The 16,526-nt window shown below is 36.2% G+C and overlaps 2 protein-coding genes and 1 long non-coding RNA gene across 6 annotated transcripts in view; 2 read left to right on the forward strand and 1 right to left on the reverse strand.

Moving 5' to 3' along the window:
• Positions 1–603, forward strand: part of pkhd1l1.1 (PKHD1 like 1, tandem duplicate 1) — a 35,179-nt gene extending 34,576 nt beyond the window's left edge. For all 4 annotated transcript variants that reach the window (XM_026290029.1, XM_026290028.1, XM_026290027.1 and 1 more), the window contains one exon: positions 61–603. In XM_026290029.1, the coding sequence (XP_026145814.1) occupies positions 61–275 (215 nt within the window). In that variant the 3' untranslated portion in view covers positions 276–603. The remainder of the gene's footprint in view (positions 1–60) is intronic.
• A 366-nt stretch (positions 604–969) lies between these two features.
• gdf6b (growth differentiation factor 6b) lies at positions 970–3,885 on the forward strand. The gene is made up of 2 exons (XM_026290031.1): positions 970–1,861; positions 2,495–3,885. Exons 1-2 carry the CDS (start codon positions 1,504–1,506, stop codon positions 3,382–3,384), a joined length of 1,248 nt encoding a protein of 415 aa, XP_026145816.1. The 5' UTR covers positions 970–1,503; the 3' UTR covers positions 3,385–3,885.
• A 6,362-nt stretch (positions 3,886–10,247) lies between these two features.
• Positions 10,248–16,383, reverse strand: LOC113120302 (uncharacterized). Its single transcript, XR_003294584.1, has 3 exons — positions 16,309–16,383; positions 15,780–16,225; positions 10,248–10,465 (listed from the first exon to the last, which is right to left on the reverse strand). It is a non-coding gene; the product is annotated as an uncharacterized LOC113120302 (long non-coding RNA).
• Between the last annotated feature and the right edge of the window lie 143 nt (positions 16,384–16,526).

Below are 16,526 nucleotides of genomic sequence, written 5' to 3' on the forward strand. Positions count from 1 at the left end.
GATGGGTTGCTGTCAGTTTAAGCATTTACAGTAATTTTTCTCCTTGTACCTCTTTCACAGGTGAGAACTTGAAGTTGGCCTTTACTCTGAATGAATGGAAGGCTGAGTCCAGATCTTTCACACTCAGAGCAGCTACAACGCCGTCTTCCGTGGTCGTCACCACAGAGAATCATGAATTCCCCAGCATCTTTGACTCCAGTCCAGCTGTCTGGTCACAGTCTGTGTATCTGCTCATGCTGCTGAGTGGTCTATTTCTCCTGCTAACGAGACCCTAATTAATCCCAACACACAGTGCACTCATAAATATATTACACTTTCTTCTAATGATTTGTCTTTGTCTATAAACTACTATTGTTTTTCCATATGATCATGATCTGTAAGCCACAAGTATACATTCTTAGCACATTCACTCATTATAACTGTAGAACAAAAACAACCTTTAACAAAATTAAATATTTAAATATATTATTTTTACTTTAAAAATTATACATTTATATGCTTTCTTATATGCTTAATACAGTTTCTTGCATAGTTTGTTTTTCTAAATACTATGTAGTGCAAAGTCAGCATGAAAATATGAGGAATAATAAACACTGTGATGTTCCATAAAAAAAAAAAACAATTGTCAGTTTTGATTTCATGGTGATTTTAAATGTCTACAAACTATTTTCAGAGCATATTTACAACATGCACAACAGGACAATTCACAAAAAACAAAAACATATGAATATGCATCTAATTTTGACCACAGCACAAGCATGGAAATATAATTCCAAAGCCTATAATTTTATCATATTTAATGTATCCAAAAGACAAATATTTTTTTCCTAAAAGATTTAGAAGCCCATTCCTCTGTTTTATTAACATCACATCTCTTATTGTTTATTGAAATATTTTATGTATTATTCAACAATTGGAGGATGCTTTCTGTGTTAATGCAATAGAAAGAAAGAAAGAAAGAAAGGAGGACCACTAGAGGGAGATACAGTCCACAGAGCTCAATCCTCACACTTAACACCTGCCGAACTTCAGGATTAAAAAAAATTGTTCACATTCATGATGAGCTCAAAAGAAAGAAATTAAAAACTTGCACATTTTTGTCACTTTTCTTTTTTTTAACGATTTTTCCGTATTCTACATAAGTTGCATTCGTATTTAAAATGCTATGTGGTACCCTGGTTCTAATAAAACATTATAACTAAATAAACCAATATAATATAAGACATACACAAAACTGTTCTCTGTTCTTCGCGCATATTAAACGTGATTCCGACATGGGGGACAGTAGTATCATATGAAAGCTGTGTAGGAGGCTGAGGTCTTTAAGGTCTTTCAGAGGTCTTGTTGTTTGGATTGAGCTGAGCTAATAAAGTCATGACGGTACTCGAGGCAGTTCTTCAGAGGAGCTGCTCTCAGTCTGCACTCCTCCACACACACACACACACGTGATGTGTCCGAGTTTTTCCCAAGCAGGTCCTTCATTTTTTCTTGGCCATTTACAAGATGTGTTCTAATGGAGTCTCAGGTGTATTTTTGACTTTTGCGTTGCTTTTGCCTTTTCTTTGCGTTCACTCAATAAATCCTCTGTTTCCAACCGCATCCAGAGGCATGAAAGTGTCTAAAACTGTTCCTGCCGATGGCCACAGAAGAGCCAAATACAGCAAAGGTACATTGTCAGCATCACAGTTATCAGGAGACGTCCAGTCACAGCGGGCGATCAAGGATGCAGTTGAACCTCATGATTACATGATCTCCATCTACAAGACCTTTTCCGCGGCTGAGAAACTGGGACTCAACGCGAGCTTTTTCCGCTCGTCAAAAGCAGCAAACACCATAACGAGTTTTGTGGACGAGGGTCAAGGTTAGTTATTTCTTTCTTATTGGATATAAGGTTTAAATTACGTCATAAATAGTATTTGTTTCGAGTTTTCAACGAGTGTCAGAAAAATTAGCTACTGTAGTCTACTACAGGTGCGTTTGAGAAGAAGGAAAAATGCCGTTTCTTATTAGACAAAGTACTAAAAAATTACTGTTTGTGTTATATAATCCTAATTAAATATTATTGAATATCCTTAATCACCTAGGCCATCAAAACAACTTTTGACAAATGATCCGAACTTTATTTTTATATTCTAATTTTCATAAAAAATAGTTTTTTTTAGACACTTTATTATTAATTTGTTGCAAAAAATTATATTACAGATGCATTTGAGAGAAAGTAATATTTAATTAATGTTTTGGCCAAAAATTATACTGCTCAAAAAAAAAAAAAAAGGGAACACTTGTGGGTTACATTGTGTTGTTAAGTGTTCCCTTTATTTTTATTGAGCAGTATATATATTATAGGCCTAAAAGCAATCAATCAAGAAGAAAATACATTTCCATCTTTGTTGATTGAAACCACCTTTTCTTCTGCATCCATATGTTTTATCTCTCTGTAAACTGATATTGTAAATACTGTACAGCCGCTAAACACTTGTCCTCTTTGTTACAGATGACCTTTTGAACTCCCCACTGTGGAGGCAGAAATACTTATTCGATGTATCGACTCTTTCTGAAAACGTGGAGCTCTTGGGTGCTGAACTGAGGATATACACAAAGATCTCCGGAAGCTTCCGAGCGTCTGAGACGGGCCCGGTGGAGATACAGCTGCTCTGCTGCCAGTCGCACACGGTCCTTGATTCCAAAACCTTGGATCTGGAGGACGCGCATAAACCGAAATGGGAGGTTTTTGACGTATGGGAGGTTTTTAAGGAACGTCGGCGCCACTCCCACGGGACGCGCTTCTGTCTGGAGCTCAAGGCGACGCTAGATAATCCTGAGAGGGAAGTCGACTTGGAATATCTTGGATTTCACAGACATGGCCGTCCGCAACTAAAGAAAGCCATATTGGTTGTTTTCACGAGGTCTAAAAAGAGACAAAGCCTTTTCTATGAAAAAAGGGAGAAGATAAAGCTGTGGGGTTTGGATAGTCTCGGGAAGGAGAAAGGACCGCACTCGAAGCCCCGACGGAGAAGACGGACCACTTTACCCAACCGTCATGGCAAGAGGCATGGCAAAAAGTCTAAATCTAGGTGCAGCAAAAAGCCTTTGCATGTGAATTTCACGGAGCTGGGTTGGGACGACTGGATCATCGCTCCATTAGACTATGAGGCCTATCACTGTGAGGGAATGTGTGACTTCCCTCTCCGATCTCACCTGGAGCCCACCAATCATGCCATTATACAAACTCTCATGAACTCCATGAACCCCAGCAACATGCCGCCCAGCTGTTGCGTCCCGTCCAAACTCAGTCCCATCAGCATCCTGTACATCGACGCAGGAAATAACGTGGTATACAAGCAGTATGAGGACATGGTGGTGGAGTCCTGCGGCTGCAGGTGATTGTGAAGTTCAAATTAAAGAGGACGTTTCAATAAATATGTCTTCACAACACTACTGGAATCCTCAGCTGAAATGCTATGCTGTAATATGATTTTTGGACTGGAATCAAGCACAGAAATATTCTTACATCACTCTTAGTTCCATTTCACTGGACAGTTTTATACTTAAATTGTTTGTGTGTACAAGAAAACTTCACTCCTACAACATGTTCCTGCTTTAAATAACTGTATTTTATGGACTGATATGTAAAAAAAAATAATAATAATTGTACAGGTACAAATGTTAATTTATGTTCAGTTACACTAAGTTATTTTCTCTTTAAGTGCCATCATTTATTCAGTAATAATATTTCACACATATAAATAAGCCATTTTAGGTATTGTATCTATCTACCTCATTGTACAAACTATGTTATTGTGTAAATATCTTCCTTTGAGAGATTAATCTCATGAAAGGTTTTGTAGATATTTTATAAAAAAGTATGAACCACATTATTCCTTCAATAAAATACCATAAAATTAAATATTTCTTCTTGAACATTGCCTTTTTGTTATTGTTTGCATTCGCTGGATAAGTATTGAACTGAATTACTATCAGTTACATAATAGAGAACATTAATGATTGTTTTCAAAATTTGAATGTTTATTAAATGAATGAATATTTTTAATCTATACACTTATGTACAAAAGTTTGGGGATAGCAGGATTTTAAAAAAAATAATTATACTCTTAATCAGCAAGGACACAATTGATTAAAAGTGACAGCTATGATGCTACAAAATATTTCCATTTCAAATAAACGTTTTATTCATAAAACAATCCAAAAAATTTCTTCTTTTAAAAAAAAAAAATGTATTATGATTTTCACTAAAATATTCAACATTGATAATAAGAAGAATTTTTTCAGTATATTAGAATGATTTCTAAAGGATCATGTGACCCTGAAGACTGTAATATTGATGCTGAAAATTAAGCTTTGCCATCACGGGAATAAATTCCATTTTAAAATATATTAAAACAGAAAACAGTTATTTTAAGTGTGACATTGCTCAGGATTAATATTTTAATTTTTTATATACAAAAAAAAAAAGCACCGGTGATTTGGTTCCTCCAAAATATAAAAAATATCTTACAGACCCCCAACTTTTGAATAATAGTGCACCCCAATAAAAACATGAATAATAACCCCAATAAAGGCAGGAATAATGAATTGTGACCCTGGACCACCAAACCAGTCTTAAGTGTAAATTTTTCAATTTTTGAAAAGTATTCTGTCACAAGCTAAAGGTAAAGATCCAGTATACACCATGCAAACATGCTGCAAGTGGTAGATTATTAACCGGAGTGCAGCTCCCAGTTCTCATCTTTCTACACTAGTACTGGTCTGAGTTACACAGTAAGAACACTAACTGATAAGTGGGATGGGACAGAGCAAATCAAAACTGGCTCTGTCCTCAAGAGAAAATATCTGGCACCCTGCTTTCATTTATGCCAAACTGAGATACAAAGATCCAAGGAATCTGTGTATCTTCCCTCTAAAGAGCTGAAGGGAGATAATTGCAGTGTTTAGCAAAGGTGAAAACAGGGTCAACAGACACTCAGCACAGCCTTCTTTGGGTGGCCTGTGTGTCTGCGTGAATAGAGAGGAGCATGCGCGGACACACAAACACACACACACACTCAAATCTATAAAAAGAGAAAACAGTTGAACGGCTCTGACCCTGGTACCAAAGTCGCATTCATTCTCTGTCTGGGAAAAACAAAATGACAAAACCCAAGGATGCTAACTTAAGACTAGGCTTGCTTTTACCCCGAGGTCAAAGGTCAAGCTTCCTTTTGTCTCTCGCCATGTGCGTTTAACACATCCAGTAAAGAGAGAGGAAGCAATCATCGCTGCAGAACAAGAGAAAGGAATGAGCTTGATGCTATTACACCAGTTCTCTCTCTCTGACACATTGTCAGTCCTCGCTCGCCCGTAAAACACATGAAGAAATAAGACACAGCTGCTGGACAACAATGGACTGGAATGTCATGTGTTTCTAAAGGACATCTGTGGATGGACCGAATGCTGTGATTCAGTGATGGAAGCAGTCAATGTTATCAACTCACATTCTGCCCTTCATAAATCAGCATTTTTAGTTCAGTTGTAAAGGGATAGTTCACCCCAAAATGAACACTGGCATTCATTTCTCATCCTCATATTGCGTCAAACTCATATTTTTCTTCCAGTTCAGTCTCATTAGTAACTAAAGGTATTAATATATTTATATCTAAATATGTTTGTGTGTTTGCACACACACGGGAAACATGCATTATTAACATGATGACAGAATCTAAACCATACACTGGTTGTGTATGAACAACTCTATAGAGATGTAGAACAATTACTCATCCTTTCAGATTCAGAAAAGGTATTGGTGAAAATATATTAATGGTTATTGTGTTTATTCACTGACATTAATTAAAGATGCCCACTTTCATTAAATTGATTTATCTATTTTGATATTATAACATTCATTCTGTTCTGTATGACTTCTGGTGCTGCATTCAACACTTTTCAAAAAAACTAAACAAAAAAAAAACTATAATAATAAACTGAAAAAATGTAGTAAAAAATAAAAAATATATCGTTTTTAATAATAGTGTGTGTGTGTGTGTATAATGCAATATATAGATTTGTACCTTTCAGAAGCCTATACATTTCTAAATATTTTAGATGCTTCAGTTTTGGTGCTGTCAATACATGTACATATTTGTAAGTTTGACATCAAAGACATTGTTTCATTGTTTTTGGCTGCTGAAAATTCAGCTTTGCATCACAGGAATAAGTTACATTTCCAAATAAATTAAAACAGAAAATAGATCCAATACATCGACAAATGCAGCCTGGATGAGCACAAGATACTTCTTTCAGTATCTTCAAAAACACATACCACACCCAAACTTTAATGTGTAAATTAAAGCTTTAACAAAGCAAGTGGCTTTCAATAATAAAAGTTCTCCCCATTTCCCAAATTGGCTTGTGACAATACATAGAAATCTAAAAATGTAAAGTGTGCCAGAGATTTCATGTATGATCCAAAGCTAAAAATCTGATTGTGTCCTATCAGCTAATAGTGTCATTGATTAGCCGGACTTAACCAGTGACACAGACACTGTGACTGCTGTGTTTGTCAAGACTGTTTGCTCTGATTCAGTCTTTGTCTTCTGTGTTTGAAGAGACTCATGTCAAAGAGCCAAATGCCAGCGACCTACGAGTCAGCTCAACGGATGGAGAGCAGAGAAAAGACATTTGTAAAGTCAACATCAGAAAGGAAAGTGGAACGGTGAGTTTCGATGGTCGGGCGACACTAAAAGAATGGAAGGCTACAGGTTAATGTGCTCTACTTAGCCTCTGTACACAAACGACCGGTGAAGGATTAGCTCGGTTAACCCAACGCACATTCATCAGATAAGTTGGTAGACTGTCAGATGATCCTGTAACACTTGATCACTGAATAACATGCACTTATTATGGGACATACAAAGACTATTGCTCGAACATAAAAATATCATTTTAAGCAGGTGTAATATAATGCAAGATGGACTACAACAGTTTCAAATGTTCCAAGCTTCTATAGATGACCTTCATAATCTCCACAAAGCAAGACGAAAAAGCCTCTCAGTGAGGTTCTGCAGGTCACCACTGACCCAACAGCTCTGCACCATCTATGTGCAGATGTTTAAAATAGGTAGCGCTCAGGAACATCTGGCTTTGGTTGAGGCTACTGTGGTGCTTCGAATACTGGGTTTAGTTATACATGGATTAGGCTACTTAGTGGACAACTCTGAGTCAGCGCTAGACAGGTCTGACCCCGGCTCATGTGTTTGGACTGAATGATAATCAGACCTCTAGACCTCTTTTACACATTAGAAGCAGAGCTGATATGACAGGGGCTGCAGTGTCTCTTTACAGTGGTTCGGTGGAGAAAATGTGAAACAGATGAGGGGAGTCTACAGTGAGGCTTTCTCTCAGTCTTAATTAAAAGTGCCTGTCGAGGACGTTTGGAGAGAGTTCGGCTCCCAGATTTGCACATCAAAAGGAAATGACACTGGACACGGGGTTACCCATTAGCAGAAGAGTTTTATACAAAGATCACAGGCTTTCATTTGGCAGTAATGACCTACAGATTGTCTATCCCTAAACGTCCTCACCTTGTCACAACAAGAACCAATCGCAGGTAAAACAGTGCGTTAACCAACTCCAAGCCCTTTTATTAAAAAGAATAAGGCCTTTCTGTGATGTCATGGCTGGTGAGCGTTGTTGTGCAGCCTTTTAATGGCAATTTTTAGTATTTACTCGAAAGTTTCCTGAACTATTTATAATACTGGTCAAAGCAATTGGTTTTCCCTTAGGATTTGATCGAATCCATATTCTGCAAATCAAATGTAACTTCTTTCTAAAAAGCTGACCTCTTATGAGTTGCAGAGTCTAGCAATAAACACCAGGACTAGTCACTGGTTCATTTCAGAATGGAATATTAAATATCATGCATAAAAAAAATAAAAGGAATGATTGAGTCTTGCACAACTGTAGTCTTGGAAATAATATATACTTGTAATGTAGCATTGTAATTCAAATTTGTGAAGAAACGTCAATGAACCAAGACAGATTGTTGTTGAAGAAACTTGACAAATTAATTCTGCTTTATTTCACTTAAAATTGAAGGGTAAAACACATTGCATTGTGGGATACAGTGCCTCACACAGTGTACGATGTTGCATACTGTGTATGTTTATTTGCTTTTAGAAATTAATAATTTTATTCAGCAAGGATGTTGAATGATCAAACGAGACAGTAATACATAAAAACATTACTTTTTTTTGTTGAGGGTTTTTTGTTGGGGGGGGGGGGTGAAAATATTGTGCAGCACAACTGCATCATCATAAATGTCATGACAATAATATTTCCAGAGCACCAAATCAGCATACTGGAACAATTTATAAAGGCACATGTGACACTGATGGATGTTGAAATTTAAGAATAATTACATATCGCTAAATATTAATAGTAGTATGCTAGTATACTATTCCAAACATAACCATGTCACCCAATAATTATTTTCTTGCATACCAAAGTGACATTAAAAAAAATGCTATAAAAAAATAGTCTCTAAAAGCTATATTAGCATTTGTGTGCACTATTATTATATCCTTTGATCACTATACAAACCTTCAAGATGTTAGCATGAATTACATGCCGCGAAAGTAAAGAGGAACTTTACGGTCAATAAAAATCAGCAAAATGTTCATTGATTGTGAAACCCTCAGTTCTCTGGAGGAAACCCAAAACCTATCCCGTTCTTCTGGGCCAGTCTAGTGTCTGAATCCAGAAAGGAAAAGGAAATGGGTTATGACATGAACAGGGTGGAAAAGGAAGTGTTTTTGCATTGAATTAAATAGGGGGAGGGGTTTTAAAAGGTTCGATTTACCTACACGCACAAAGATCCATATGTACACATACACAGACACACTCATGCCCACATAACGGCAGGTTAATACTTCAGTAAAACCTGCTTTGTCAGGTACTTTCTTAACTCCAGGTGTGGAATTTCAAGATTTTTTTAGGGTCTTAAATTTCTAACGCATGTTCATTTTTTTTTATCAGTAGAAACCCCATCATACAATAAAGCCTCTAAGGTAATATGAATCATATTGTATGTTACTTATCAACTTAATGGGTAGCAGCCTTCTCTGATACTGGTTTGGTATCTTTGGCCAACTAATCTACAAAAATACACTGATAACAAATATAAAGAGCAGATTTCAGCAGCGATCTTGATAGGTCAAGAACACGTGAAAAACATGCTTCCAATTACAGCTCGCCAACTGCCTCCAGAAGGACATTAGTAAGGAAGTGTACAAAGGATATGATAAAAAGTACTTTAACATCTTGAAGTTAGAAATCTTGGATAAAACATCTGAGGAAAGAAAATAATCTAATTTTAAACAGATAAAGCTTGAAGTATGGAACTCTCCGTTTTAGATCACATACTGATTGTGTGACTAAAATAGTGTTTTATTTAAAAATCCAGCTTGAGCTAGACCATTCCTTACCCTGGAGAACTCTGGGAAACATTTATTATAGTTACTTCCAGTTACATGTTACTGCTGTAGGTAACAAAGGAAAATTACAGAGAGCCCACAAACTGTACAGAATGCAGCTTCTGAAGCTTCTTTAATAGCAACCCTTTCCATCACAATGCATATTAGTGTCAAAATATTTAATAAGGGTCAACTAAGTAGTTCACCCATTTTTTATTCAGAAAAAAAAATGTTTCTTAATGCAAATATAAGATGAGGCTGTGAATATAATCACATGAACCACGTTTATGATACATTTCTGCCTTTTCTTTTTGCTTTTCTTTTATCTTAATCTCCAGTATTCATTTACTTAAAACTTTTACATTTAAACTGCATGGCAATGTGAATAGTACATAAGTTCTCCACCTAAGTACAAAAAAAAAAAGAAAAAGAAAATCATATGTATTTTGGATGGACACCACAACAAAATTTTCATTTCAAATAATGTCAAAAAAGAGGCAGGATATTTTCTAAGTTACTGAACTGCTGAAAATTAAGACAAACCATCAAGATAATTTCCTACACTTAGATTTGAAAACAACCCTATAAAACACTAATATACACCTCAAACATTGTTCATCAATGCCACTTTATTGTTGGTTAAATGCTGCATCAAATGACATTGGTGTCAGCCACACAGCATCCTTCCTAAACAAAATAAAAAAGTCCAAAAAGATTGTCAGAATGAACTTGAAAGGCAAGCACATTTACACATTACCTACGCAGACGCATGCAGTCATGCAAGCACATGCACACAGCCAGAGCAAAGACAGAAACTATTTAGCATGCTAGACTGACCACAAGGTTCAGGCTCACCCAAATAACCTCTAGGTGTTGATTGCTCAGGGAGACCTGATCCTGGATCAGGGAGGCCATTCCCATGAAGATTTAAGTATACACTTGAAAGCTGCTCCAACAGGTCGCTTGTAGAAGGTCAGGGGGGCAATTGTCTGGTGGTGCTTAATGGTAGAAAAAAAAAAAAAAAAAAGGAGTCATCTTAAATGGGCCACAGTGAAACTTGTGGCCCACTACTGGAGGAATGCAAAGAATTCTAGGGGTTAAAGTGGTGCCAAGAGGTGGCAGACACCGACACGGGGCTCTGGATGTTAGATACAATGTCACTGCCTCACCATCACTCAACATTAGCCACCGATCTTTCAACACCTTGTCCCCGCTGTGGGTATTAACTGTTGTCGGTTTACAGAGGGGGGGGGAAAACATTATGCTTATCATAGCGATGATCGTCTTCAGAGTCAAAAGCAGAATATTTCAAATTTGCTGATGTGAGTTTTACCATCAAAGAAGTGTAGCTAAATCTAACTTTACTACTGAACTACCTGAAGTAATTGAAAAAAAAATGTAGCTCCATTTTGGGTTGAGGAGGCCTAAATACAAACCTTGCACTCTGGAGGATTACCTAATGTTATTTTCACCTCTGTTATTTGAGTGCTTCTCAAAGCTGTGAAAACATATGTCATCATGCAGCCAGGGCCAAATATTGTAATTATTTTCCAGAGCAAATGACAGAAATTATTTTCAAGTTTGGCCACTGTGCATAAGCGTTCATTTATTCGGTCTCTTTATGTTTTCACAAAACGGAAATGAAACATTCTAGAACTTGACATGCATGTTCTCTTCTCTTAAAATTCTTCCTTTGACATCACATTCTTCTTCTGCACTTCAGAGGCCATGCACTCGACTGGCCCGCTGACACGGCCAACGTGTTATTTCCTCCCTGAGCTTAAACTCATGATCTAACGACCTGCCTTTGGTCCAAAGTCAACACGGAGCAGAACTTGTCAATCATTCGATCCACTTCATTGGCATCGAGGCTTGATTGGGCACAATTAGCCCTTAGAAACAAATGACATCAATCTGCCCTGGATTTCCATTGAAGGAGACTGATTATTTGCTTTAACCTGGTACGCTGATTTCATTTTCACCCCTCTGTGTCCCCTGGGGGATTAACAAACATTGGAAAACATGTACGAGTGACATAAGATCCTTTGGCCTTAGCTGTAGAAATGTTCAAATGCAATCTGGCCAAACCCGAAGGGAGTCCAAACGCACAACAATTTTGGCACAGCTAATACACTGCCTTGAGATTTATTTCAGTTTTTCTAGGAGCTGAGTAACACAGAGGTACCAGTTGTCAGTTTCCTGTCTGATGTGTCTACATCAGACAGATCAGTCAGATTGGCTGTTGACTCTGTCCAGAGACATACATTGTAAATTAAAGGACTGTGAATAAATTAAAAACTAACACTTTACAATAGGTTAACATTAATGCATTAGATATTATCAACTTACAATGAACTGTATTTTTTTACACCATTTATCAATCTACGTTATGTTAGTTTATAAATAAATAAATAAACATTTAAATTACAATTGTATTAATGTTTAAGATATTTGACTAAAATAATGTAAGGAATTTAAAATATATAAATTAACATAATTTATAATAATTATAATAATAATATAATAATTAATTATATAAAAAACATTACCAATCTAGGTTCATGTTAATTCATAAATGCATTAAAAACATTTAAAGTACATTATAAAGTTTACATAATTATAAATTAACTATATAATATGAAAACCTAATGTTAAAAAAATGTATAAAATGATATTAAACTAAATTCTGTAAGAAATGTTTATTTTTAGTTCATGATTCCTAATGCGTAAACTATGTGCTAGCAAAATGATCAAATTTATTACATGAAGTGCTTTGTAAATCACATTTGCCAATATTTGCAGTAGAAAGAATACAAATGTAATAAATTATTAATAAAAGCATCAATAGACAGAGGGGAATGAATAATTGTGTTAATTTATGTCATATTACATTTTTAAATTCATCACATTAAATTAACAGCCCTAATTTAGAAGAAGCCCTAATGAAACTAGGAAAAATCCAGGTTTAAACTTACTAGCTGTCATGCAAACACTAAGTTTCATGTTTATGTACAGGGAATTACTAATGGACCATGGTCCATTAACTATGTGGATTTATTTCCAACCACGCAGTGTTATGAAAAGGCCAACACAGAGACTCTGAACTCAGGTTGTAGCACTTTTTCTGTTAGACAGCAAGACTAAATTTACAATATTGACTCTTTGGCTGCGTTCTGTTACAGTAAAGAGGACACTGGGTTACGGTAGAGACATACCAGAGTAACTGAGTAAATACAAACACGCAGGGCATTCACACCAAGCTCTGAAAATGTGGGCAGAGTTTGCTGCGGACAAATTTTATGATGAACAGTAGCTGTTATACTTTTTGCACTTTAGACTAGTTCCCAGGTATTAAAACAATTGTTTTGATTGCATAAGTAGAATTAGTCTGGCATATTAAGCAATAATTGAATATGCAAGACAATAAAGTTTAATATACCAAGTTAAAACGCCAGTAAACTTTATCCAAGTATGATTACTAGTGAAAACTTATAAAGATTTTGCTGATGTATCAGTACCATTTGGTGAAACTTTTACGTAATTCACACTGAGCTTTCTTATAAACCACCAGTCAGATGCTTGCCATTTATTGGGTGATGATGCTCGGGCTGAGATGACCACACCCCCCGGCCTGTATGAGGGTCTGTGTGCGGGTGCACTGACCCAAGGTAACCCTTGGCTGTGTTCTGAACTCTAAAGGGGAGGTAGATCAGAGCTGGTAATCAGAAGCTCAGCTGTGAAAGTCCTAATGAGCCTCAGAGACAGCGGTAAAGCAAAGTGAAAGTGACCTAATGAGCCAAGAGTATCTATGCCTGTCCCATAATGCCTAGCAGAATAAACTTAAGAATAGACTTAAGCTATCAGCCTACAACAGAAAAATGCAAGTTATATTTTTGACAAGCAAACACTTATAATGCATGTAAATGTTATTTCATATATCAGGTTTTTCAGGGTCAGATAAATACATTCCACTTGTATCCTACTAGTTTTTATCACTGGAGAATTGGATGCTTGCTCTTCTTCTTCTCCCAGAACGGTCTCCCGTCCTCCTGGGGCAGCCAGGCTCCAAGGCAGACAAGTGATCTCAACTATTCTTTTATTCTGTTGTTAACCTCCACTATGACTATAAAGCTCTGTTTGCCTATTCACACGCCTCAGCGTTGAACCTGATAGCACTTCAAAGTCCCACACTGGGGACAGTGATTAGATGCTTCAGGTGCTGCTTTTCACTGGGCATTAAATGCCAGGGCTGTGTTTCACCAGGTGAAGCATTAAAAGACACATGAATGTCTTTATACAAATTAAAAATACTTCAACAGAGTTAACAGACAGAGGTATGACAAAAAGTCACACACACACACAAACACACATCAGAGATGCACTCTAGTTTCCATGAGATTTCCAACGAAACAACAAATTTCAAGCCTCCCAGAAAAATGATACAAGAGGCAGCATATGCAGAAAAAACAAAAGTAATTTACTAAAACACAAAGAGCAATCAAAATGATGAAAACATTCATAATGGTATCATTATGATGTGTGATGTAGAAAGACTGTAAATTATTTCTAAAATTGTGTGATTTCTGTGCAAAAACAGCAGCACTAAACAGAACTGCAAAAATAATAATTTTTAATTACATAATCACATTTTTAATAATCATTTTTAAACACTACATCAGTCACCCATTGTTCGGAAAAACAAGAAGTGCTGACAAGAAGCCTAAACTCTTGCAAATTAGCTTGTTGAGCTGCTCAAAGAAATAAAATAATATTAAAAGTGGCACAAGTCTAAAAGGCTTTTTCAAAATAGCTTTCTGAAGTAGTATGTTCTGTAAAGTGAGCATATCATACGGTGCATAATTTTCTTTATACATGCCTGAGTTCGCCAGAATGCTTTACTGTACTCTACAATGCAACTTAACTGACTCTGCTTTTTCCATTAGGTGCAATTAGCATCTCTTTCTTGAATCAATATCAATCAGAAAAAAAACGAAAAGAAAAAAAAAACTGTAGGCTACTGCTTGAAACTTTGTTTAAATGAAAATAGCCTCCTTTTTTTAAAATAATTGATTAGTATACTGCAGGGATCCTCAAAACTGGCCCACGAGCATTTAGACAAACTCTCAATCTATGTAGTTTTTGATACAATTAATATTGTTACAATATTATTGTGGTTATAATTAAGACTCCAGTCCACACTATAGTAGATAATCATGGACAAGACTAAGAGACACAAAAACTTCAGTTTGCATGATGAGAGTGCCCTCTAGTGATGAAACACAATGGCAAATTAATTTGCCACTTCAATGTCAGGTTTCTCACATTAAAGTCTGACGAATAAAACCTCCGTCAGTTCAAGGTTTCCCCCCAGTTAAAACAGCTCAGACATGCATTTTAGTCTGAAACTAGATTTAAGCCTTGTCTGTGAAGCGTTTGGGCTAAGCCATTGTCAACTGTACAGCGCTTTAAACTGATTAGAACTTAATGACAATGAAGGCGATAGATATTTTCTCTGAACTCTGATTGGGTAACATGAATAGGCCTGAGTAGGAACCTGTACTCTTCTCATTGTCTTGCTATTTATGATTCAGAATACAACATCCATAAATATCTGTTGTAATGACCGACAGCTGTAGGCTAAACTCACCGTTCTGTGATTCAAAGAATCCGTGTGCAAAACTCGCGCTCTTCAGATGAATGTGAAGTTCAGTTCAAGAGTTAACATCCCCAATCACTGAACAGGTGTCATGAGGTCACATGCAATCTAATGTGTGTGTTCTCGTAGACTCAGAATCCAGTAGAGGGCAGTGAAACATTACACGTTTTTTTGTTTTGTTTTGAGTTTGGTTTTATTGGCATACATACATACGTTTGATTTCCATAATAATAATAAAGTAAAATTAAATGAATGAAATAAGAACACCCAAGGATGATTACAGTTCTATAATTGATAGGCTATTTATTTGATATTTTTTTGTATCCAGTTATTTTTACTGTCAAACACAAGAGTCACAAATTATTATGATTTGTTATTTTGTTATTGTGTTCTATTGCTTAGATTGTTATTTGCATGATTTATTTAGATTATTTATTAATTGATTCGTTATGTTTTATTGATGATTTATTCATTAGTTTTTCAAGGGTTAGTGTAATTCTTACACATATCTACATAGCCCAAATATTTATATTATACAGACAACTACATGAGAAAATGTATCAAAATAAACAGATTTTAAAAGTATTAGATTTAATATGTGTGTGTGTGTGTGTGTGTGTGTGTGTGTGTGTGTGTGTGTGTGTGAAGTATCTCACCCCTTGTTTGTTCTCGTGTCAACAGGTCTCAGAAGCATCTGCAGAAGATTGCCAGTAGGGAAGTTTTTGTACAGCACATTTTCACTGTGTGAACACCCATTTGTCACTGATCTTATGGACACTCATACAGTAATAATCTCCTGCATCTTCAAGCTGAGCATCGTTTATAGTCAGAGTGAAATCAAGACCATTTCCTCCAGAGTGAAAACTGCCTCCTCCGCTCATTCTAGATGGAGCACTTGAAGGCTTCATTGTTGTATAATATATGAGGAGTTTAGGGGGTTCATCTGGCCTCTGAAGATACCAGGAGATGTAGTAATCTTTAGATGTGCTGCCTGTTGGAAGCCTATAAACTGCAGTGTTGACCTTACAATCAATGGAGACTGTTTGACCAAGCTGAACTGATTTAACCTCAGACTGGGTCACAACAACCTGCCCAAAAGAACCTAAAAGAGAAAGAATACTGAATTAAAATAATTATAAGTTCATAATAAAAAAGTATTTCATTATGATTTAAAAATGAAATTACCTTGGATGCAGTAAAATGCCCAGATGAAGAGAATCATATTGGCTTGTGTTTTAGAGCGGACAGTTCTTGGATCTTTTCAAAGTGTTGACACTATAAACACTCAGAGCACTGATGCATGAGCTGCCAATGCAAAATATCATTGCAGTGGAAAAACCCTTCCTGAACTAAAATATCTTCTCTCATATGATGACTGGCTTTGTAATATATATATATATATA

This window comes from Carassius auratus, chromosome 19 (assembly GCF_003368295.1).
Source record: "Carassius auratus strain Wakin chromosome 19, ASM336829v1, whole genome shotgun sequence".
In the NCBI taxonomy this organism is placed as follows: Eukaryota; Metazoa; Chordata; class Actinopteri; order Cypriniformes; family Cyprinidae; genus Carassius; species Carassius auratus.

Bases quoted from the DNA above. Each gene is read 5' to 3' on its own strand.
- gdf6b (XM_026290031.1), top strand. From the start codon at position 1,504: ATGTGTTCTAATGGAGTCTCAGGTGTATTTTTGACTTTTGCGTTGCTT. The intron at 1,862-2,494 runs GTTAGTTATTTC...TCTTTGTTACAG, and splicing joins TTTTGTGGACGAGGGTCAAG to ATGACCTTTTGAACTCCCCA.